Source organism: Euprymna scolopes, chromosome 33 (assembly GCF_053919585.1).
Source record: "Euprymna scolopes isolate OS-2025 chromosome 33, ASM5391958v1, whole genome shotgun sequence".
NCBI classification, from domain to species: domain Eukaryota; kingdom Metazoa; phylum Mollusca; class Cephalopoda; order Sepiida; family Sepiolidae; genus Euprymna; species Euprymna scolopes.
In genome coordinates this window covers 64,886,930-64,912,696 of record NC_136514.1, presented here as the reverse complement: position 1 = coordinate 64,912,696, position 25,767 = coordinate 64,886,930, and the positions used below count along the sequence as shown (strand labels likewise).

Genomic DNA, 25,767 nt, shown 5'->3' with positions numbered 1-25,767 from the left:
AAAATAAAAAAACGCTTATCTTTTTGGCGATTGTTTTTTTTTTTTACTGACAAATCTTCTAATACTGAATGAAAATGCTTTTTCAACTTATATTTTCTTAAAATAAAACGAGCAAAGTCAAATTATTTAAACAGTAAACGGTTTAATAGAACAATGTACTTTTTTTTCTTTTTTTAAAAGAAGGCTTTTGAAAGAAATATCTCTAAAATGAAATTGATCACGTTGTATTATTTCACAAAGTTTTGACAGTTGTCGGCTTCTTTTGATGTTTCCAAAAAATCGACCCCATACCTATCTCTTTCAAACCTAAAGTTATTAAATAACCCCTTCGTTAATTCAAGGGTAATTAATTCAATTCAGTCAAGTTTTTTTTTTTTTTAATTTCATTGAAATAAGATCCATTTTTTAAATTTTTTTTCTCCAGAAAGATAAAACCCTGAATTTGATTATATTAAACGCAGAATAATATAATCTTTTTTCTAGAATTTTAAATTGAAAATTAAAAGTGTTTTGCGCAGTTTTTTGCCGAACGAAAAAGAAATTAATATATATATTTTTAAAAGGTTTTGTAATCAATTAATTTTTATGTCTAAATAATATTTACGATTAATTAAATAATTTCATTTTAAAAAGTATTTATAAATAGAATTTTACTTAAGACTTATAGTTTAGCAATATTGAACCGCATCAACCATGTGTGAATTGAACACAGTCAACCAAAAAAAAAAAAATTCAAAAGAAAATGCATATTTGCATTTCATTATGTAAACTTTTATACATTGGTTTCAAAAATTAAATTCTATAAGTTTTTTTTGTTAACTACCGGTTGGTACAATTTACCGCCCCATCCCTTTATATTTTTTTCTTTTTGTCTTTTTTAGCAGATTTTTTTTTTTTTTTTTTTTACACAGTGATCACCACTTATCAAGGCCCGGAAGCCACTCCGGGATAAGGGTTATTGCAAGTACATTACGTTAGTGTGGAGATTTGATGAAGTGTTTAATTAGGGGGGCGGTTCATTAGGAATTTGTTAACATTGGACTTGAAGACATCCAAGTTGTAGTCCGGAGGGAAGCAGGCAGACGGAACAGAGTTCCACAGGCGTGCAGTTCTAAGAAAGAAGCTTTGTTCATGGAATCCGCGTTTTGATTTAGGCACAGATATAGAGTGGGGGGAAATTTTTCACAGTGGATTCAGCTAGACGGGTGTTTTTCGTGAAAGATTGGCGAGGGGGGGGGCAGGGATTGGAGTTCAGACGAGCACCTGCCATGAAAATAATGATCAAACAAGGATAGGCTCGCAACGTCTCTTCTGTGGGAGAGAGGTTGCAGGGTAGAGAAAAGAGCATCCCCCACTAAACCACAAAGACTATTTTGTACTCTGTCAAGGCAGGATAGGCTGTTTTTGGCAGCTCCTGCCCAGATATGGCAACACTATTTCATCCTTGGACATACTTGGCTTTTATATAGATAGAGAATTGCATCAGTAGTGAGATATCTTCTGGAGCGGTAGAAGGATCCAACCATCTTTCCAGCGACCTTGGCAACAGACTTGATGTACGTGTTCCATTTCAGATCAGGAATAAAGGTCAAACCCAGAAGCTTGTCAAAATGCGGGGCCTCACCCAGACGAGAGCGATCTATCACAATTGATGCCAGCTGGGAATCAGAGCGTTGATGATGTAAGGATAGGATTTTGGTTTTGGATGCATTAAAGGTAACCAGCCACATCTTCCCCCACTGAACCACGCGCTCGAGATCAGAGGAGAGAGAATCCGAGAGGACTTTGTCATTTACAGCCTTTGATGTGTTGCCGTAGATGGTCGTGTCATCAGCATAGATGTCAACGAATGATTTAAGTATGTGTTTAGGGAGGTCATTGATGTAGATCAGGAAGAGAGTTGGGCCCAGGATTGACCCCTGAGGGACTCCAGCATTTATATTGCAGGCCTCCGATTTTTGTCCATCTACCACTACTCTTATGAGCCTATCGGAGAGAAATGATTTAATGATAGAGAACACATTTCCAGTTATACCGTAGCTGGAAATCTTGTGAAGTAGACCCTTATGCCATACCTTGTCGAAGGCCTTGTATATGTCAAGAGCAATTGCCCTAGAAAGTAAGCCTTTGTCAAGAGATTCACTAATCCTGTGGGATATAACCGTCAGCACATCTGCGGTAGATCTTGCAGAGCGGAAACCATATTGTGTGTCACTAAGAAGGTTATTCCTGCTGAGGTGGTTGACTATTTCTCTATTTAATATGGATTCCAGCAACTTACTCATAACACACAGGAGACTTATTGGTCTGTACTGAGAGGGAGAGGACTTATCACCTGAATTCTTAAACACAGGGGAAACTGATGAGGTCTTCCAGGGGGTCGGAAAGCACTTCTCCTTAAGGCAGCGCTTAAACAGTTTCGTAAGTATGGGAGCAAGTTCTGGTTGAAGCTTTTTTTTTCAACACTATAATTGGGATGCCATCAGGGCCAGTTGCCTTACTAGAATCTAGGTTCTTGATTAGCTTGGCGACCTCATGCACGGATATTTGTATGTTACCTAGCTTGTTCTGTGTTGTAGGAGGAAATATAGGGAGTTGATGGCCTTCGTCGCATAGGGTAGAATTAGCTGCAAAGTTCTTTGCAAATAGTTTGGCCCTGTCTGACGCTGACTAGATGACCTCTGGTCCATTGATAATGGTTGGGATAGAACGCACAATGCCAAAGTCCAAAAAAAGTCTTCCATGGAAACTTTTTGAAGTTGATGAAGATGATGAGTTGAAAGCCATTTGCAAAGTCTGTCAAATTAAAATATCGCGAGGAATAAAACCATCTAACATGACCACAACCAACATGTTAAAACATTTAACTATGATGCATCCAAATAAATTGGAGGAGCAAAATAAAAAAGAAAAGGAACAAAAAATTACCAACTAGTCACTCAGAGCAGTTTTATTAGTGAGGGTCGAAATCGCAGTGTCTTTTTTTTTTTTTTTTTTTTTGCCTACGTCACCATCTAGGTGTCACCAATTTTTTTTACCCTCCTTAACTTCAAAGAGTTAATACAATATATACAACTAAAAAAACAATTTTTAGAAATGCTGATTCTATTCATGAAAAATTCTTTTAACTAGAAATTAAAACTTAGGTAAAGATAGCTGACTGACAGCAACAGGAGCACTGGTTAACTACTGAACCACTTGGAAAGGTGTGGGGGGGGGGGGAAATTAAATGATGATAATAAATTATGATAACCGTCTTTGAAAGGCACTAAACTCCTAAAATTTACTTCTTTAAAATTTTAGGCGGCACTCCCCGGCGATTTTAAAGCACTCTCTCTCTCAAAAAAAAAAAAAAGAAAAAAAAAAGATTTAATTTTTAAGTTTGGGAAAGATATATTTATTATAACCGAATTCTTGTATGAAGACTGGATCCACTTTATTGGACGTTAATTTGTGAGATAAGTAATTTTTCAATGTTTAATATGTTTTTAAAGTTTCAATTATCAATGAAATTTTTTTAATTGCGTTTATTTTTCAATTTATTTAAAAAAACAGGGTTTTAAATGTATTTTTCAAGGTAACAAGCTTCGAAAGAAGTCTAATAAAAAAAATCACTTAATTTTTAACTTCGACAACCCTGAGAATTTAATTATTAAAAAAATATTGAAATGTGACATTTTTTTATTTAACATTTCTATTAGTTCAATTAATTTTCTTTCAATAATTCATTTCACTCAACAAACTACACCATTTTTTTTTTTTTTATCGCTTTCCGTAATTTTGGTAATTATGTTTGCTCAATTTTATCTAGTATTTCATTTGTTTTTTATAGTGGTATCATTTTTATATGTGTTCCTTTGATATACCTTATTTCAAAATTAGTTTGGCTAAACTTATTCTTCACGTTAGAAACAACGTGTAAAAGCAATGAAAAAGTAAGAAAAAATAATAGGTGTTAACTATTCCTTGTGAATTATGGAGGTCTGAAGAACTGCCGTCACAAATACAACTATCAATAGCCAAACAAAAAATCGTTTTTGAAATTCCTTTAATTGTAACTTTTCGCTATACCTACCTTTTTGGTATAAAACACAAAAACTTTCGATTAATGGTATTTCTCATATACGGTCGTTAACTTTAGAAAGGTTATTTTGTATCTACGGCGCCATGTCACATAGTATATTGTTTTGTTTTTTTTTCATTACGCACGTTCATTTATAAATTATTAAATTAAATATTTATCTTTTTTATATTTAATTAGTATATATTTTCTTTCTCTTCCGCTATATTTTTTTTATTTAATTCATTAAATCTGTTAATTATGAGGACCAAAATAATGAATCGTGTGTATTTATTCTCTAATTCTCTAATTTTCTTGTTTTTGTTCTGTTATATAAATTCTATTTTATTTGTTTTTTCTCTGAAGGATAAATTCTATTTTCTTTTAGTTTTTTTTCTGTATTCCAATTAAGTAAAATAAATTTTCTCTAAAATAAATTTTGCTAAGGTTTCCGTTTAGTTTATTATATAATAATTTTATTTAAACCAAAACACGACGGTGTACTGGTGTAGACATAAAATATCTCTTCCAAAGTTAGGGAACATATTTGGGAACTACCGACCATAAGTATAAAACTACCTGGTATATTTCAAAACAATAATTCCCTAGGAATCGGAATCGTACTTGGTATCGGAATCGTTAATCAATATTTTCCTGGAATCGGAATCGGAATCGGATAAAAATTAGGAATCGTCCCAACACTAGAATATACATTAAAGAATAACTATATATTTATAGAATATACATTAAAGAATAACTTTATATATTTATCGAATATACATTAAAGAATAACTTTATATATATCGAATATACATTAAAGAATAACTTTATATATTTATCGAATATACATTAAAGTATAACTTTATATATATCGAATATACATTAAAGAATAACTTTATATATTTATTGAATATACATTAAAGTATAACTTTATATATATCGAATATACATTAAAGAATAACTTTATATATTTATCAAATATACATTAAAGTATAACTTTATATATATCGAATATACATTAAAGAATAACTTCATATATTTATCAAATATATATTAAAGAATAACTGCATATATTTATCAAATATATATTAAAGAATAACTTTATAAATATCGAATATATATTAAAGAATAACTTTATATATATATCGAATATACATTAAAGTATAACTTTATATATATCAAATATACATTAAAGAATAACTTTATATATATTGAATATACATTAAAGTATAACTTTATATATATATCGAATATACATTAAAGTATAACTTTATATATATATCGAATATACATTAAAGAATAACTTTATATATTTATTGAATATACATTAAAGAATAATTTTATATATTTATTGAATTCACATTAATGTATAACTTTATATATTTATTGAATACACATTAATGTATAACTTTATATATTTATTGAATACACATTAAAGAATAATTTTATATATGTATCGAATGATTTGAAATGTGCAAAAATTAAAAGTGTTTCATATTTTTGTTAGTTCATTTTTTAACTCGTTAATTGGAAATTATTTTTAACATTCAAAAAGTACTTTTAAGTAACAACAACTCACGCAGAAAATATTTTTTAATTATGTTTTTAATTTATTTAAATATTTACTAAAGTGTTTTGTTAAAAATACATTAAAAAACCTTTATGTACAAAAAAAACATTTTCATATGATTTTACCTTGTTAAAATGAAAGACGGATGATTTTACCCTAAAACAGGAAGTAGTTTTGAAAAAGTTATGCAAAACTCTATAAACTAAACTCTCATTACAGTACAGGTTGCGTGATTTATGATTAATGTATCATATGTTAGATGGATTCACATTGAAGTTCTGTTTGATCAAGGAAACTATGAAATAAAAATAAAATTATTTTATTTGTATGCTATTAGTGCTTAACAAAAAAAATACATGTGCATTTTTGGTACGTGTGTACAAAAAGTGTTTCTTGCTACTGTTTTACTTGACAAAAAGAACGGATATACAAATAATTGTAATGTACAATATATTATTTACAAAAAAATGTGAAACAGTAAAATATGTCAGTTGATGCCAGTGCTGGAGGTGTAGGATCAGTTTTGCAGAAAAAGTTTCTAGTTTTTGGAAACTTGCTTTGTTTTTCTTCATTAGGCTGAATATTACCCAATGTAGATCTTTGGAAGGAAACTACTTACGCAACTGTATTATCATTTCAAACATTGTCTGAAAAGGAAATGTTTCTGTATTTTTATGAACCAGAAAGCCACTCGTTAGTGCATTCCAATCTAACTCAGAAATATTTTTCAAGAGTAATACGTTACCTGAAGTAATAATTTACCTCAAACATCAGATATCTGAAAGGAAGCGAGAACATAACTGCAAGTATTATTGAAGCATTAATATATTTTTATTGACTCCGTGCATTATAGAATTTATAGAGCAGGATCTCACTGATCAACAATTACAGAATTTCCTCAGATGCAATACATCCTCAGTTTGATAAAGTGTATAAACGGTCATTAAGCAAAAATATCTTTCAACTTTAAGAATTATAAGTATACATTTTTTTTTATATATTTAAATGTGATTAATGCATTTTATATTAGGGTTTTTTATATGAAATAAAAGTAATGAAAAGATTTATTTTTTTTATTGATTTATATGAAATAAAAGTAATGAAAAGATTTATTGTAAAAGAGTGAAATATAAAAACTTATTTTTTTTTAGTGAATTAAAGCTGTTCTCAAATACACTTGTGATATTAGGCTGGTCCAAATTAGATTTTTCTTTCCTTAATCAGATTTTTTTTTATACTTATCAAGGACATTCTGATACAAAACCTATCTAAGAATACTCCTAGACACATAAAGTACATTTGTATGAAATTATTTTTTAATCGGTCCAACTTTTTGTTTTGTTTTGGAGTCCATAGAGAACAAACTCACATGCGAGCGCGCACACACACACACACATACAAAGTGCCTTTTATATATAAGTAGACATAATATTTTCTGATTTTCAGATCTTTTCAAATGAAAACTGCTAAAACTATAAAAGTAGACATTGCTCATGAAAAAAGTTTCACCATTTATGCATTGTGTGCATTTTAAAATCGTTTTGTTGCACTTCAATCATCTGATTTAGTGCATTTCCTGAATCAGTTCTACATTTTTATAATTATTTTTATGCTATTTTCTAGATATTGAAAATTGAAGCAATAAGTTAAAAAAGAAAAGATATTTCTTTCATTATAAATGGATTGTGAATGATTATAAATTAAAAAAATATATAAACATTTACTGTTCTTTATTTTTTTCAAAGTAAACACAGATGAACTCTGTTGCGCATGCAATTCATACATCACTTTTCTCATATTATTTCAATTTCTATTTAATAAATCTTATGATGAAAGATTACAGTTTTTAATGATTTCTTAAACTGTTTTCTTCATTTAATTGCTCAGTTTCCTTCATGTTAGTGTTTCTAGTCATGAATATATACTACTAGCAAGTCCACTGACATTACCCAGGAATGAATGCTTTTGTGTATTCCTGCTTTTTTTTTTGCTTTTTTTTTTTTAAATATAATATTCAATTACTAAGTTATAAATAAAATAAAACATTGTTATTTATAAATGTATAACATGAGTGCAGGTCTCACAATATTATTGTAAAACCCATTTATACAAAATTAAAACTGCTATTGAAATCATGTAAAATTTTCTTAATAAGATTTGTTTAATCTTGTATATGGTTTTGTTTTTAATTGCATCCTCACACATTGCATATATAGTATAAATTGTGCATAAAAATTAATATAAATATCAATATGACTTTCTCTTTGACCAGTATTTAAGGAAAAGTCATATTTTCTTTTTACATGAGGATTTATAATTTGTATTATTTGGACTATTCTCATCTTGGTTGTTTTATTGAAGATGTTTTGGATATTTTCTTTAATTTTCTTTAAATAAATGTTTGAAATCTTTGTCAAACTCTGAAACCTGATATGGAATTTTGAACTGAATGTTTTATTTAATCCATGAGGGTAGATTGTTTTTAGTCCAGCAGCCATGTACTGGGTAAAAGTGTTAATTTCTGTTATTCTTAGTTATTGTCACCTGTAGTAAGGATTGAACCTGCAAAACCTCTAAAAGGCAAAATGAAAAGAATTTTATTTGAAATTTCTATGACAGTTTCAAAATTTTACATTAATTTTATGTTTTCAAATTTATTCACAAACATATTTAACTTGAGGGAGCATATATTTGCCAGTTATTGTTTATTTTAATCAAACTGATGTTCATTAATTTTAATAGTTTGTTGGGTTTTACGGCATATCAAGCCTTGTTAGGTCATATTATATTGAAAACACATATATGTTTTGTTGATTAATTTGTAGGTGTAAATAGTTTATGAATGATTGATTCTATTATAGATAGAATCCAGACAGCTACTTCCACTATATGATACAGATTTTAATACATACATATATGAATCTTAGACATGTAGATAAAGGCATCTTATTTTTACTCTTTCTTTAAGTGTATTGGTGTAAATATTAAACTGACATTATTTCAACTTAGCTCTATATTTCAGTAGCAAGGAATCTATCATCAAAACCTTTTGTTGCTCTGCATAACCGTTATTTAAGATCTCTTGTATATTTAAATTAAAATATGGTTTAAATTGTAATGGTGAAAAAAATGTTTTTATTTTGATTTGACTTTGTCATAATAATATTTATGAAAGAATGTAGTAAGTTTATGCTGTCAATTATAATAACAATTTTCTGAATATGCAGGGTTTATTTCCTGATTAGTATTAAAAATATAATTTTGTCATCTCACTATTGATTTGCCAAGTTTATTTTAAATAATGAGCAGAATAATTAAGAAATTTGTTGCAAACATGCGACAAAAAATTTGCCTTTATTCATATAAACATTTTGGTGAGTTTGATACAAAGAAATGAAAGATGAAACCAATTCCCTTCAGTGATGGTATACATGTAAGGAGATGGGTATCTTTTTTTGTATTTTTTATTTTTGCAACTTATAAATTGATGACAATTATTTTGAAAATCAAGTCAAGAAAAAACTAGAACAAAACATTTGTTATATCTAAATCCAGGAAATCAATGAATTTAAAAACCAACAAGAAATTTTAAGAGGACATCACAGGAAACACTGGCATGAAGAAAACTGAGCAATTAGATGAAGAACATATAGCTTAAAATATTTATTCCTCTTCTCCCCCACTTTCTAGGAACTGTTATGCATCATCAGTATATCTTTCTTTCTAGTTAGTTAAGATTTATTTGTTTCATTTTACTCAGCTGCCTTGAAAATAATGTGCATAATCTATTATATAAAAGGTAAAAGGTGTGGTGCATTTTTTTTGTGTCCGGCAAAGGCTTTTTTGGGGGACAGGGCTAATTCTCACAACTTTTTATATATTCCTTAGATTATAATATCTCCGATTTATGAAACGAGGTCATCTCTATCTTTTATTTGAACGACTTTTATGTTACAAAATTCGCATTGTGATTTCATTTCTCTATGACGTGATGTTTGACCTAGAAAAGCAGATGTTAAAGTTTGTTTAAGCATCTGCTTTTTTAACCGTTTAATTTTAACAATTCTCACTTCACTGCCCACTTAATGTCACGGTAACATGTCACACTTTCTTTTCTGCCTTCGCCTCAAGGCTTCGGGTTCGAGCTACCTGCTTACCAAAACTTTTCTTTTACACCTCCAAACATTCGGGCAACGCCGGGCACCTGTGCTAGTCTAATATATAAAAGGCAAAATAGGCACGCACATTTGTGCATGTCTGTGAAAGGCTTTTTACATTGGGGTTCTCACGTCAGTTAGATTCTGTGAGAAGTTTTCTAATACTTCCTAGATCATAATATCTCAGAATTGCGAACGAACACAGTTTCTTTTTTTTGATTGAGTTTTCAAAAATTCCCGTCATGTCAGCTGTTTGTCTTTTTCATATAAATAAAGTGAAACTAATTGAACACAAATGCCAACGCCCGACCTTTGCCTGAATAGTATCTGTTCTGTAATTAGTCCTTGATCAATGTAGGGGAAACACTTCATACTGAGACAATTACTATTTATTTGGATACTACCAGAGTGTCCCCTTTTTTGGCTTAGCTGCTTTTCCCCCCACATTAAAAAAAAAACTTCTTGGGAGGTTTAAAAGCAACACCATTTCTGCAAGTCATCTTTTTGATTGACTCCGTTTAATTTGACTGCTTAACGTTTCCGGTCATATCATGGCATAGCGGTAAGACGGCAGGTTTTCTTTCATTTTCTTTTCCGCCTTTGTGTCACGGGTTCGAGCCTGCCTACTACCACTTTGTTTTTTTTACACCTACAAACACCCAGGTTACACCAGGCACCCAGGCTAGTACTTTATGAAAGGTTTTCATAATTTATCCTGTTTTTTATTAAATCACTTGACTGTTGACATTGACAGAACTATTGTGTGTGTATATATATATATATATATATATATATATATATATATATATTTAAATTAGGGGGTGGTCACCAACAATGTGTATTTTTTAATATTATTCCGTATTTTGGTTTTTCATTGAAAATTATGTTTAGATCATTGTAATAATGTTTTAAATCATTGAAATCGTTTTTAACGTGTTTCAAACGTTCTGTGAAGCGTCCTCTTCAGAAAGGATATAAAATGTTCAAGATGTGTTAAAAATGTTAAAGAACATTTTCGTAGTTCATTTGAAATGTTTCCAAGAGGTGGAAACATGTAATTCTAAGTGATTCTACTTTTCATTCTTATGTCTAATTTTTATTACTGGTTCATTGGGCTGGACTTATGTTTCTCTCTCTTTCTCTACTTGTGTTTCTATTTATCTTTCTTTGTTCAGTCCTGGATATGACCTTAAACTATATCCGATGGTGAGGCCCCAGCTTGCAGGCCTTAGGGAGTGTGGAGCCACCCTTTAATTGCCATTGCTCCCAGGTCCACTCTGACCCGGAGTGGTAGCACCTGTTAGGGTCCCAACTAGGGGTTAAATAGAATACGACTTAAAAAACAAATATACTATATTAAAAAATCGTTCTTCAAAATCACCAGATTCGGCATTAAATAACCTGAAAAGGGTTGATATGCCATAAAACAAAACAACCAAACCAAACCTTTCTTTGTTCTTATTTTTTTCCTTTTTTACTCTTACTTGAGTGGGAGTGAGGGGCCCATTGGTACTTGGTCAAGAGTAGGATGTGTGTGTGTGTGTTTTCTTTTATTGGTTTGAATGTATTTTCTGTTTTATAGTATTACTAGCGGGCGGGGGAGTACCCGGCGTTGCCCGGGTGTTTAGAGGTGTGTGTGCTCAGGTGGGGAGAGGGGGGGTAATCAAAACATAAGAATAAGCGAAGTAAATATTTTTAAATATTAAAATGTTAAAACTTTAAAAAAATCAAAAAAACACCCTAAAAAACTAACGTTAGGCAAACGAACGATGTTAAATGTCAAAATGGGGAAAACAAAAAAAGAAAACGCGAATGTGGTGGAAACAGAAAACAGAAAAATGAACATTAAAAAAATAAAAACCAAAAAAACACACTGGCTTAAATAACCCTGTTTCAATATTAAAATTTAAAAAATCGAAAAAAAAAGACACCTCACACCACGATTCTAACCCAAAACCTTTAGATAATGAGGCCGCGCTCTAAGCAACTGAGCTAAGATGACGTCGACGAAATTGGATCATTTTTTTTTTAAATTTAAACTAAATCATGTTCCGACGTCATTTGCGCATGCGTAGAAGCGAACTTGTCATGAGAGGACCGTTTTTGCTGACCCCTCCCTGTAGAAAACTGATGATTTTAGGGTGAAGAAATTAATGTTTTGGCCAATTTTTTGATATTTGTCGGGCGGGGGTTGGAACTTTAAAATGATACCAATCTCGTGAAAATTCGTGACCCGTGTCGAAAGTTTTTGTGAGACATACAAACACACATCTATATATATAAAAGGCAAAATGTGTGTGACCATTTCGTGTATGTCTCGCAAAGGCTTCTTTCGCACACGCTCCGGGGGGGGGGGGGGGGTCGATCGCTTAGAAATGTTTATATACCCCCTAGATAATAATATCTAGGATTTGGGAATGCGGGTCGCCTCTACATTTATTTACGTCGACTTTTATGAGATTTGCACTATTTCGCTCTGTCCCCTGTTTGTTCTGCGTTTTAGTATAAATAAAGTGAAACTAAATTCAAACCGTTCGTTCTCGGCATCGCGCTGGGAAACATCCAGAAACAATCAGCTTTGATCAATGTGGGGACAAACGCCTCTCATATCAGACAATTGCTAATCAATCTGGACAATGGGGAGCTGCTTCCTTCTCCCCAACATCTGTTGGAGAAAAAACCAGTCAAAGTTGGGTAAACAAACCCAAACGCTGCCTCGCAGCAAAAGTTAACTGCGTGACTCAAAAAAACAGGTGCCCGTGAAAAAAAAGACGAAGCCTTGACGACGTGCAGTTGGAAAATAGTAAAATGTGAAAAAAAAAAAAAAAAAACAGGTGCGCGTTTTTGATTGACGTGACGGCGATAGCTATTCAGCAGTTACGATTTTGTGCGAGACAGTTTTTAAATAAATAAATTGGTTTGTTTGTTTTTAACTAAGTTCGGAGAAAACCAGCTCCCTGTTTATTAGGGGGAGTGTCTCGTCTCGAAATGAAAGCTACCGTCTGATATGACGAAGTCGACATTGAACAAACGTTACTTAGCTCTCTAGAGACCACTGGCTCTGGACCGGTGATTAGAGTCGAGTTTCGTTTTTTGTTTATACCGAAAACCGAATGTAACGCGTGCCGATGCGGGAAATGTGGAATAATAAACGTTTGAAAGTCAATAAAATTAAATAGACAGGCGAGCTCCGTGGTTAAGTGTGAGATATTACAATTTATAGATGATATAAAAAGTTTTAAGAAGTTGCGAAGTGAGCGAGCGCTTCTCTAAAAGAAGCCTTTTGTGGACATTGAGGAGAAGCGTACATACATACATACATTTTCGCTTTTATATATATAGATTATTGGACCCAATATATCGTAATGATTTAAAAAGTTTTAAAAAAATGACTCATGTGCCACCACCAAGAATCTAAACCAAAACGTTCAGCTTACGATTTACTTTTTCCGTTGACGTTAATGCCTTACCTATGAAGACATGTTTGCTGCAAGGCTAAAAATTATAACATGAATCAATAGCTATTACGTTATGCATATATATATTTGTAATGCCGTCGTTTGACTTTCACCTGGCAAATTCCATTTTTTTAATTTTCATACTTTTGCACCTATTTTCCCTGGCTAAAACCTAAATAAAAAGTTTTACATTAGTTCGAATACCCTATATATTGTTTCATATCTATAGACCAAAAACTGACAGAGGAGTTTGGTAGGCAAAATTTTTTAAACAAATATATATACGCATACATAAACATAAATATATATAAAAAGGGGTTTGTGTTTACTCTAACCTTTTTATGCAAATATTACACAAGTATAAATCATGTAGAATATCTACATGAATATAATTACACATAATAATTATAATAGTTAACTAAAGATGATTATCCCATGAGAAAACCCAAAAAACTACTAGGGAATTAATTAAAATGAATGTTTAAAAGAATATGCAAATTAGTTATATCTTTTGCAGATGTATGCAATTCCATGACCCATATATAACAAAGTTGTATTTTCTTCTTAAATAAATAGAAAAAGGATTTTTAATATGAATATCAGTACACAGAAAAAAACAAATTTATAGGAGTATAAATCAAAATATACAGTTCTTTAATAAGTTGTATTGTGTATTTATCAATTATATAATAGGTTAGCAGGCATCTTCACTTTTTATTTCAATAAATCGATTAATCTCCATAATAATCTCAAATGTTTTCCTGTGAAACTTCAGCCATTACAGGAAAATAGGTTATCGCTTTCTATGCAGATCTTATTGACTCCCCACTTACAGTAATTCCTAAAGTGTATTTCACAAAAATATCCTTACAATTTTTTTAACTCAGAAATATTAACTTAATTCCAAGACATCTGCTTCTCACAGATATGTTTTCCAAATAATTTCCCTTGTATTAAAAAATCAATTCAAGGGGAATTATTTTGCAACACCTAAATTATTTTTTTACAACCTCCTTTAAATCTTCTACATAATATACAGGTCTCCCAATTAAAATAATCATTGCTCCCTAATAAAGGAATATTGGAATTCAAACTCTTGACCATTGGAAACAAACACATGATCCTTTGCCAATGCCACTATCAAAGTGATTTCAAACCAAATAAGTTATTCTCATTCATTTGAACAACCATTCATTCTTTCATAAATATTCTTGTTACAAAACAGTCAAATCAAATTAAAAAACACATTCTTTTCACCATTACAATTTAAACCATATCTTAATTCAAATATACTTTACTAATTTTAATTCAAAATGAACAAGTCAAATGTTTTACATTTAAAATTTGTTCAATTTGCATTGTCAGCTTTTCTTGCTTTTATTTACATGCATTTTTTAACAATTGAAATAATTATTTTCACACATAATCTTTAATATTCCATTTTCCTATTTCAAAATTGAATGAAAATTTGTGTAGTTTTTGATAAATGAACACATTCCCCACATTTTAAAAAAAATTTTGTACATGAACAATATCGTTTTTCAATTTATTTTCTCAATTGAACGACAAACATTATAACAAAATAGAAACAAAATGTCCATCAGCGAAAGCAATGATTTGACATTCAATTTTAACTGTTGACTTTATAATACATGTTATATAAGTTGAGTCATTTAACTGTAAGGTATCACTATTGTAGAATTGAAGGATGTTTTTCCCATTTCAGTTATTTGACTTTATTTAAAAAAAACAGAATAGATTATGCTTTCATGCAAATGGGTCACAAACAGTATAAAAGAATTATTTTTAGGCAAATGAAAAAGTGTTTGTTATTACCACACTTACTACCAACTCTTTACGCTTGTGTTTTATGCAATGTTTTGTTTTAAACAAACACAACCATTTTTACTCCCTGATTAGTTATGAACCCTGCTCCCTATCATCCATTGATTTTGGCAGCTTGTTAGGAAACAATATGATCAAGTTTGAATTAAGGCAAAAGAGTATATGCATTTTACATGCTTTAAAATTCTATTCTGAAAAAAAAATATTGGAGATGTCAAAATTTGTATACAAAACTGAAAAAATATTAACTGAAATTGACATTTCAAACAATCTAATAATTTTTTTTTATTTAGTATAAATTTTACTTACATATTTGAAATTCATAATTTGTCAGTGAAAATGATTTCATCAGATTATTTTAATTTAGATTTTTTATTACAAAAATTTTGTTATATTGCACATTTTTGGTAAATTAGGGAAATAATTAAATGTACAATAATTTTCTTTTTTAATAATTTGGGTTCAGAACTTCTGTAAGTTCAATAATTGGAGAAAGTGGAGATGAATTATTTAACTTTTTCTTCATGGCATTTACTTTTCTTGTATTCATTTATTCTTTTTTTTCTTTCCCAGTTATCTCGTAATGGAATTAATGGATGCAAATCTGTGTCAAGTAATACAGATGGATTTAGATCATGAAAGAATGTCTTACCTTCTGTATCAGATGTTATGTGGGATCAAACATTTGCATTCAGCAGGGATTATACACAGGGTAAGTACATTTCACTTTTATTTTAAGCTCATTTTTTTTTCTTTACCTAATTTTCATTCATGCATATTTTTCTACCTTTTCTATTTGCTCTACAGCCAGAATTGAGAAGAAAAAAGCTCAATATTGTATTTGTTTTTATTGGACCCATTAAAATATGGTTGTATCTGCACACCAGTCATTGTTTCGGTTCTTTTGGGTTACATTTTAGTATACTTGAAAAAAAAAATTCTTTATCATTAAGAGAAGAAATTTTTATTTTAGACAAAAAATTTTTTTAATGCCTCGTTTTCATTTATTTGATGTTATGATATATAAGAAAATGTTTTAATCTTTTTTCTTCTTTAAAGAAAGCCTTTGCATCAAATAAAAATCCACCAAATCATTAAACTACTTTTCTTACTTCTCATTAGAACTTGAATACATATTAGACACTATCCTCAAGTGTCTAAGATCTCTCTGTACATGAGTTTGCCAGGACAACATAGCATGAGAATACTTTTCCCTAGAAGTAAACCTTGACTAAATATTCAAAATCACATAGTATTCACTGCCCAAAAAAGATCTCCTCACTACGGCTAACTTACATTAGCTTTTACGAGGAATGGTGCACCTTCTCCAAATGATGTTACCTCAAATAACATCATGAAGATGAATACTCCACCAGACTAGATGAATTCTTGTCCTGGAATCCCGTAAGACCAAGAGACCAAAACGAAAGATATACTACAACATATGAAAATGGTTAATTGGGGAGAGGAAAATTATGTTCTCAGTTTCTTTACTAACTCCGTGTTTGAGAGATAAAGACTTTAATGGAACATTCGAATATTTATGTATTTTGTAAAGACTGAAGTAAAATAAAAACAAAACAAATAATTTTAAGTTGTATTATGAGCACAAACGATTAATCTATTAACACTATAAAATCACAAGAATGTAAAGAGAAATTCAGACAATGTGAATCTAACAATGTAACACTAAAAGATACAAAAACAAACAGTGCTACATTACATGATCAACTGAGAATAATTAAGAAGTTATTAAAGTAGAAACTCCAAATCAAACACTTGTCATGTCTATAGTTTTAGCTCATCCATGTTTTATCATGAAAAAGATTTTTTTTAAGTTCCATGTGAAATTTTATGAAACAACATACCGAAAATAGTTTCAGTCTGACTCGTTTTTTTTTTTGTTTTTTTTTTTTTTTTTTACATTTACTGTTAAGTGTTTTTATTGTTTCTTTTGTTATAACTTGTTGATAGGTTAACTTCACGAAAAATGTATTAGTCTACGAGATGATGAGTGGATATTGACAAGAGATCAAGAGATTTTGGATGTGGATTGTCATCTGCTGGGTGTTAGAGATTCAGACTAATATAGCTTGGTATCAATTGGACTAATATTTGACAATTTGTGTCATTGATTATATTTTAGCTGTATACTGATTTATTTTTAGAAAAACTTTTGCTGATATTATTGACCATCTTGAAATGCTAGTTTTCTGTTAGTCTCACTTTGTCCATACATTGATAGTTTTGTGTATGGTAGTGTTCTATGACAAAACTTAATACAAAATTTCACCATTGTATTCATTGTCACATTTTACTCAAAAAGTTGTTTTTAATCTTGCTATAGGGATTTATTTTCAATTGGAACTTCAGACATAAACATTATATAGATTTTCACAGATTTTATAAAAATAATCTTAAAATAATTAAGTTAATGGTTGGATGGTGTTACTATTTGATTAAACTTAACTACCTCCTTTTTTTGCCCCATTGCTTTCCCAATAAAATATATAAACTATCATCATGTATCATCCAATATATGAGATATGGTCATTTTGATAAGGCAATTTAAAAGATCTCTCTTCAAACTCACCAGTTTATAGACAGCTGAAGAGATAAAGCCAATAAATATCAAGAAAAATATAAACATGGTGTTCTTTGGTTTTCAATCTCATTTATTTTTCATGCAAGAATCACAATATTATCTAAGCAAAAAAACTCATCTAGGTTCAAATATTGATTTGTACTTGATATTTTACTTCTCAATATGGAAGTAGTTGTTGATAGTGAAACATAAGTTTAAAAAATAAAGCTGGATAACAGAAGTTGTGGCAGTGAAAAAACAATGCAGTATATTGAATACAGCTGAAACTGGTTTTGTAATTTGTGAATGAGTTCAGGTGGGCTTCAAACAGGTTTCCCTTGTTCCCTTGTATTATGGCTTATTGATCTATAAAAAGAAAGTTTCAGTAAGATACTTACAAAATCAATGTAATAGAGTTGGATGGAGACAATTTTAGTTTCTTCAAGTTCTTTTTTTATCACTCTTCATACCTTTGTGTTTGGTTTCGTTTCAGTTTATTTATATTTATTATATTTTCTTTTCAAGAAAGCCATTCATTCTCTCGTGTGTTAATTATTTATAGTACACATCCTCATTGAATTATATATAATAAGCAATTGATCAATTTGGTCATTCCATCATTCCAGTTAACTGTTGAAATATAGCCATCTATGATTTCTTTCATTTCTAACAGTGACCATCATGATAGATATAAACAAAGATAAAACTTTGACTCTTTGGTTCTATGTTAACTCTTTGGTTGCGTCTATTTTTGAGAGGAGCATATCATACTTACAAACAACAGCAAACAACAATTGTTGAGAGATTCAGACTTTGAAATAAATTAACAATGCACTCCTTTGCTTTTCTTTTTAATTACTAGCAGGACTAATCAGCATTGCTTAAGCCATAAAAAAATAAAAAAGTTAAAATGAAAACTTATTTCTATCCAACATTGTAACATTTTAACATCATGGATTTATTGCTCCCATGCAACATGATATTTAAACACACCTGAAATATCTAGGATATTGAGCACTTTGGATTAGAAAAATAATAATTTTTTTTAAGATAATAGAAAACATTGTATTTGCACAGTGGCTTATTGTGTAAAATAAACACCTTTCGTCTATTATCCTTTTTAATATCTGCTATTTTGTGTGTTCTCTCAATTTGTGCATGTAGATTTCATTAGGTTAAAGTTTAATCATTTAACTTTAAAATAAATTGTCAACTGTAAATAGAGACAAGTTATTAATTAACAATTAGGTAAAATACAAAAGGAATACTTGCATAAATTATTAATAGATATCCGTTTTAGTGTATTCTTCTTTTGTCAGTGATGGAAAAATTAGACATAAGATTGATTTTTTTTTAATGTGTGATGTATCCAGTTTTCCAAAAAGGGGAGGGGGGGGCTGAATGGCATGAAAATAACTTGCCCCATTCAAGAAATATCTTTTCTCCTCTGATCAATGGCAGGGAAGTTGGTATTCTCTAATTGGGGAAAGGGTGCTTAGATGGCCGGCAATAAACCAAATCCATTCCTCCTCCTAAAAGAAATCTTTCAATAAAACAATGAAAACAACTGGTAATTTCATTTTGTCATCTATATTTTATATTGATATTGCTTCAAAGTAACTTGTTTCATTTTAATAAAATCAATATATTTATTGTCATGCTATATTTTATTATGTATTATTTAAATTATCAATTTTCTTGTTCAAAATTTTGTTTTGAAGGGTTTTGTTTTTAAGCTCAAAAGAATTTGGTGTTCTCATTTTTTAATTGAAAAACATTTATTAATAAATTTAAAATAAAAACAATACCAATCTTCCATAGCAGCTAAAGTATGAATCTGTAGATGGTGGTCAACAGAATCTAAAATCAAGAAGAAACTTTTAAAACTTCTGTTTCGTCATAAACAGCTTGTATAAACCCGACTATATTTTTTAATTAAAAAAATCTATTTCAAATTAATTTTATCGAAAACATACTTTATCCAGGTCGACAATTCTTTGTATTCATATAAGTAGAGAGTCAGACGTAATATTCCTATATGGAAAAAGAACTCATCTCTCTCCTTTTACGAACCTGGAACATTGTCAAAATTAATGCCTTACTGGGATTTGAAATAAAAATGTTAAAAATAATATGTAAAGAATAAGGTATTCATTTTATTTTTATCCATTTACAATAAACAAAATTATTCTTTTTTTATTTTTAATAAATATAATTTCTATTCATTAAAAAGAACACAATTTTAATTTGAATAAGTATCAAATACACAACAAAATCACTAAAATCATAATTAAGCTTATATTTTTTTGTTAATTCATTTTGTTTTGTTTTTTCTTTACGATATTTTAAACAGAAAGAATTTTTTTTTAATTTCTTTCCAATAACATTGCACATTGCTTGTGTACACCAATTAGTGTTACTTCCAGCAAGATGATTTAATATCTCTACATATTCATACATATTGTGTAACCACTCGCTTTTAAACACGACCTTCAGTAATCGTTTTTTTTCTATTTTAATAATAATTAACATTGTTTTATCTGTTTTTAAATTTATTTTGAAGACATGAACAATTTTATGGCTCCAAAATAACTTTTGAATTTCAATATAAGCAGAAACTTCCATTAAAGTTTACAAGCATCAACTACTATAGCTCTTTTGTATTCCTACAAGAAAAACAATGATTTTTTAATTCACTATAATGAACATTTAATCTGTATATTAATAAAATTATAAAACAACATTTTGTGTATGTGTGTTTCTTGTTTCTGTGAGACTTACTCTATTAAGTGATTATTTATTTGCATATAACCAAAATTCTATTTTAGAGGGAAAAAAATATAAGTCAACTATTTTAATCTTTTCCTAATAGTTGAATACTAAAAAAAATCACTTAATGACCAAATAAATTTAACATTAAAATAAAATAAAAACATAAATAAAAATAAATAAAATAAACATATTAGCAATAATTTAGAAGATAATAAATTATAAAAATAGGCAAGGCAAAAATGAAAATAAAAAGTCTCCTGTACGATGTTGGCTATGTACAGTTAGTAAATATATAAATCATGATGACTTCAATACCCATAAGTAATACCTCCTAGATTATTAAGCAATTTTATATTTCTCGAATAATTACAAAAATAGTTTGTATTTGGTTTTGTTTTGTTTTTAAAGGAGACCAACCTATTTCCCATTTCACTGTAACAGAATTAGGCGGTGAGGTCAGTTTTATGCAAGATAATCCAGTTCCCCCAAAAGGGAAGAGGCATCAGTGTAAAATTTGCTGCGATTGGATCTATCTGTATTCACTGGTAAAGGCACCTCAGACGATGATCAATAAAGCAACTTCCCTCCTAAAGGTGGCCTCCTAAGACAATGCTAGTACCACTTTGACATCAGTCTGAAGGTCCTTGTTTAAAATGAAATGCATCTAATGTGTCCGTTAGATGTTGCAAGGGTGTTGCAACATTTACATCTATTTTCATTTACTTCTTTTTTGTAGTAAATGTGACTGGCTAGATGACTACAACTAAATGAAACTAAATGTGACTGGCTAGATGACTACAACTAAATAAAACTGGTTAGATGACTACAACTAAATAAAACTAAATGTGACTGGCTAGATGACTACAACTAAATAAAACTAAATGTGACTGGCTAGATGACTACAACTAAATGAAACTAAATGTGACTGGCTAGATGACTACAACTAAATAAAACTAAATGTGACTGGCTAGATGACTACAACTAAATGAAACTAAATGTGACTGGCTAGATGACTACAACTAAATAAAACTAAATGTGACTGGCTAGATGACTACAACTAAATGAAACTAAATGTGACTGGCTAGATGACTACAACTAAATAAAACTAAATGTGACTGGCTAGATGACTACAACTAAATAAAACTAAATGTGACTGGCTAGATGACTACAACTAAATGAAACTAAATGTGACTGGCTAGATGACTACAACTAAATGAAACTAAATGTGACTGGCTAGATGACTACAACTAAATGAAACTAATGATTTTCTAGAGCATGCTGTCATTTTGTATTTTCATTCATTTTTATTTTTTTACATTTTACATGACTAATAAATTTAAGAGATTTATTATCACCAATTTTGATAAAATAATAGTCACATAATGTTCGTGTTAAATCTTTCCTGTAGTATATAAAAAGTTTATAAAATTTTATTAAAATTCCAGTGTTTCCTTAGATAAAGTTAAATAGAGTTAAGTTTTTTAAAAAGAAGTGGTTTGGTTTCCTGTATACAACAATAGTTTTTCGATCCAATCACCCATCACTCCGAAACATAACTGAATTTGTGAGTGGATGTATATCAATACGATGGATAAAAAGATAACAAAAATAAAAGGATAGAATAACATGGTCTAATTTTTTAAACACATTATGATGTCAGGATTAATGAATAAACTCCATATGCAGGAAAGAATATCATATCTGCCAAATCCCAGCATTTTTGAATGGCTGTTAGTTTCAGGCAGACGTGATCAACCTTATTAAATAAACTAGCATGACATGCACACATATTTATTACGAAAATAAAAATGGGAAAATACAAAGTAATATCTTGATATAGATTTACTTATAGACATGTAGACACAAAACCTCTATTATCTCTTGTTCCAGTTTGGTGCATAAAAATGAAATATTTGAAACCTCTAAGTTCAAGAATTATCAATAGTTGTATTGTTATCACAAAAAAATGGTGTAAACATTTAGATGATTTATCAAAATGAAAAGATACATGGAGATTAAAATTTTAAATCAAACAAATTAGAATTTTATATATATAAAAAATCTAAAATACGAGTGCAAATTTGATTTTTAAAAAAGTAACTTAACAATGTGACTTGGGAGCAAATGTTGATTGTCTTTTAAACAAAATAATTGATCGAACGATTAGAAATTTCATTTTAAGGAAAACAAATGTTATTGAATATTATGCTAAGTCCTGGACATTAGTAACTTGACATGAGGATCAAGAAATTATATTAAAATTAAAAGTTATTCATTGTAAAATAATTTGTGACAGCAAACTTAAAATCAATTAGAAGCAAACATCCATCTTACACATACATGCTTAAATTACACGTCATAATAAATTGTAGTGGAGACCAAATATAGGGAAAGACAAAAATACAGAAGAAATTTTTTAAAAAGTAAGAGATTAACTTGCTTCATTCAGATATATATCTTAGAAAAAGTAATAATTTAAATTTTTTTATTTTTCTTCATAATTTATTCCCCATTCCCACCCATTGGCATAAAATTTATTCTTGTTTCAGCAATATTTTCCATCATATTTAGAAAGAAACTTTTCGCCTGTGGAAAATATGTTCTCTCTCTCACACGTGTACAAGCAAAAATATACAAATGAAAGTTAAGTGTGAAATATAGACATATTTCCTTTTCATTCATTTATCCTCATCACCCATCTCATGATTTACTGCAATCTTACAATGTTCATATTCATTGCTAGTTATTTCTATTAAAGCATGAACATTCTACAGATTCTTTAAATTGAATCTAAAGCATTAAATTCTAGTTTTATTTCTATCTAAAAATCAATGTAATTGAAGCACAAAGATCATTACTTTAAAAATACAATTACAAATTATTCAAAATTTTTACTGGTCGTGGCTAATGGAATGAGATCATGGATTAAAGAGTTTTGTTAGAAATACTGTACAGATTCTCAAGATTCAGTTGAAGAAGGCCAGAGGTTATATTAATTAAAACGTTGTGAGAATAATATCAAAAATAAGAACAAAAATCCAAAATAATATAAATTGTGAGGAAAAATACATTTGCTGTGTTAAACTTTTTCATACTCAATATTTAAATAAGATACATTTCTATTTAAGTAAAAAAAAATACTGAAATAGCAAATCTATAAAAATTATCAAATGAAAATTGATTTTATTTTCTCACAAATACAATGGTGGTTGTCATAATGATATCCTTGTGTCTGTGTGCATGTTGGGAACTCATCAAAAACATTTTACTTTAGCTTAACCAACAAGATTAAACAAATTTTTAGTAAAATATTTTACAAGCACTCCAATAATGTTTCAATGCTTTTAAAGAATTTGTGATAAAATCTATTATAAGAAAAGTGATCTGTTTGAGTAGAGTAAAAAATGTTGTTTTTTTTTACTTTTGCATATTCATAATGATTTCAAACTTTTTTTCACAACATTTCGGCCAACTATTCATCTGGCCTTCGTCAGGTGGTTAACCATGGCAGGATAGGAATGCTGAGTCTCTTAACTGTATCCTAAGTAATTACTGCCATCCATAGTTGTTGTCATCGAACCATGTTTTGAGCAACTAATCCTCTGGCCGGCTTTGAGTAGGATTGAAACAACAACTATGAAGATGAGGATAACAGTCCGCAAATGAATAAACAAAGGATTCCAATAATAAAATAATATACCATTCAATATAGACCCGACGATGGAAGACCAGATAAGAATGAAAAACTTAGATTTATTATAAGACCAAAAAACTTCGACCTTGATTGACTTTCGTGCCGCAGTGGATGGAAGTATTGAGTCTCTACAGTTCCAGGTGAGCATTGTCTGAAGATAGCAGTTTCAATCCTACCGAAAGATATAGTTAAGAGACTCAGCATTCCTATCCCATCGCGGTTAACCACCTAAAGGCCAGAGGAATAGTTGGCGGAAACGTTGTGAAACAACAACTATGAAGATGAGGATAGCAGTCCACAAATAAATAAACAAATTACTCATCTTAAAGGATTGCAATAATAAAATCTGTCAGCATAGTTTACATTCAAGCAATGCCGGATCTATCTGATATATATACATGTAATTACTATAATTATTTTTTTAATACCTCTACAGACACTAGTGTTTCATCCTTTCGGGAATCATCAGTGCAAAGTGTCACGATTACTGCCAGTAGGGAGATTCAAACCCAACACCGATGCCATCTCTGACTCCATTAGCAAGAAACAAACCCACACGGCCACTGTTAACCACAATAAATTTGAAATTTAAACATTTATTTTTAAATGTCAGGATTATGACATCATGAGCTGCATGTATAAGCTTAAGTGACCGACTTTTAACTTCAACTTATATATATATATATATATATATATATATATATATATATAGTGAATAAATGACAAAAGACTATATTCCAAAATCCATGATGTTGACCATCCTATAATTTGTTCCTTTAAATCAGTCGATTTATACAATTCTTGACAGTATCTGTTTCGTAGCGCAAAAAACAATCACTTAATTATTATATCAATCAGTTAATCTATTATGCCCTTAACTCATCAGAAGAAATAGCAACAATATCAATCCATCAAAAGAAAATAAAGTGCGTTTTGACATGATTAAAATCCAAAAATTGGAAGAGAAGCTGTAAATACCTTGTCATATGTTTCCATTACGCCATTTTGAATTTTATAAATAAAGTCACTTATTGTCACTTATTCACTATACTGCTCCGTAATTATATTGAGCTTCTTAAATAAGGATTGGTATATATTATAAGAAAATATTTTTCCACAGAAAAATATATGTATATATATATATATATATATATATATATATATATATATATATATATATATATATATATATATATATATATATATATATATATATAAAGGATAAATTGGATGAATTAAAAAATTTTTTTTATTCAATTTAAAGATTATTGTGTTCAGTGAGAGAATAAATATAAATTAAGAATATTTACAACAAATTATTATAATTAAATTATTATATGCGAAAGTATTTTAACTTCTACTGTATTATATTTTAAGATTCATAAAAATAAAAATATTTATGAATTAGTAGATTTAACATCAATTAAATAAAACTGTGTGTGTAAAAATATTTAAACAATAAACTCTTAAACTACAATTTACTTAAAATAGAAAATACTAAGGATGGTTTATAACACGTACAGAAATATGTTGGCAAATTGAAATGCAAGATGTTTATTTCAACTTGCTGACATATTTCTCTTACACATGCACAAATTCATTCATAACTTGAAGCAATTTAATTTTA

General features: G+C 29.4%; 1 protein-coding gene across 6 annotated transcripts in view; it reads left to right on the top strand.

The window, feature by feature from the left end:
* The window catches only part of LOC145258276 (stress-activated protein kinase JNK-like), a 432,258-nt gene that overhangs the window by 290,095 nt on the left and 116,396 nt on the right, over positions 1-25,767 (top strand). For all 6 annotated transcript variants that reach the window (XR_013864086.1, XR_013864087.1, XR_013864085.1 and 3 more), the window contains one exon: positions 15,664-15,802. Coding sequence is in view for 3 of the 6 variants with exons in the window: in XM_080116278.1 (XP_079972404.1) it covers positions 15,664-15,802 (139 nt within the window). In the remaining 3 variants the exon portion in view is untranslated. The remainder of the gene's footprint in view (positions 1-15,663; positions 15,803-25,767) is intronic.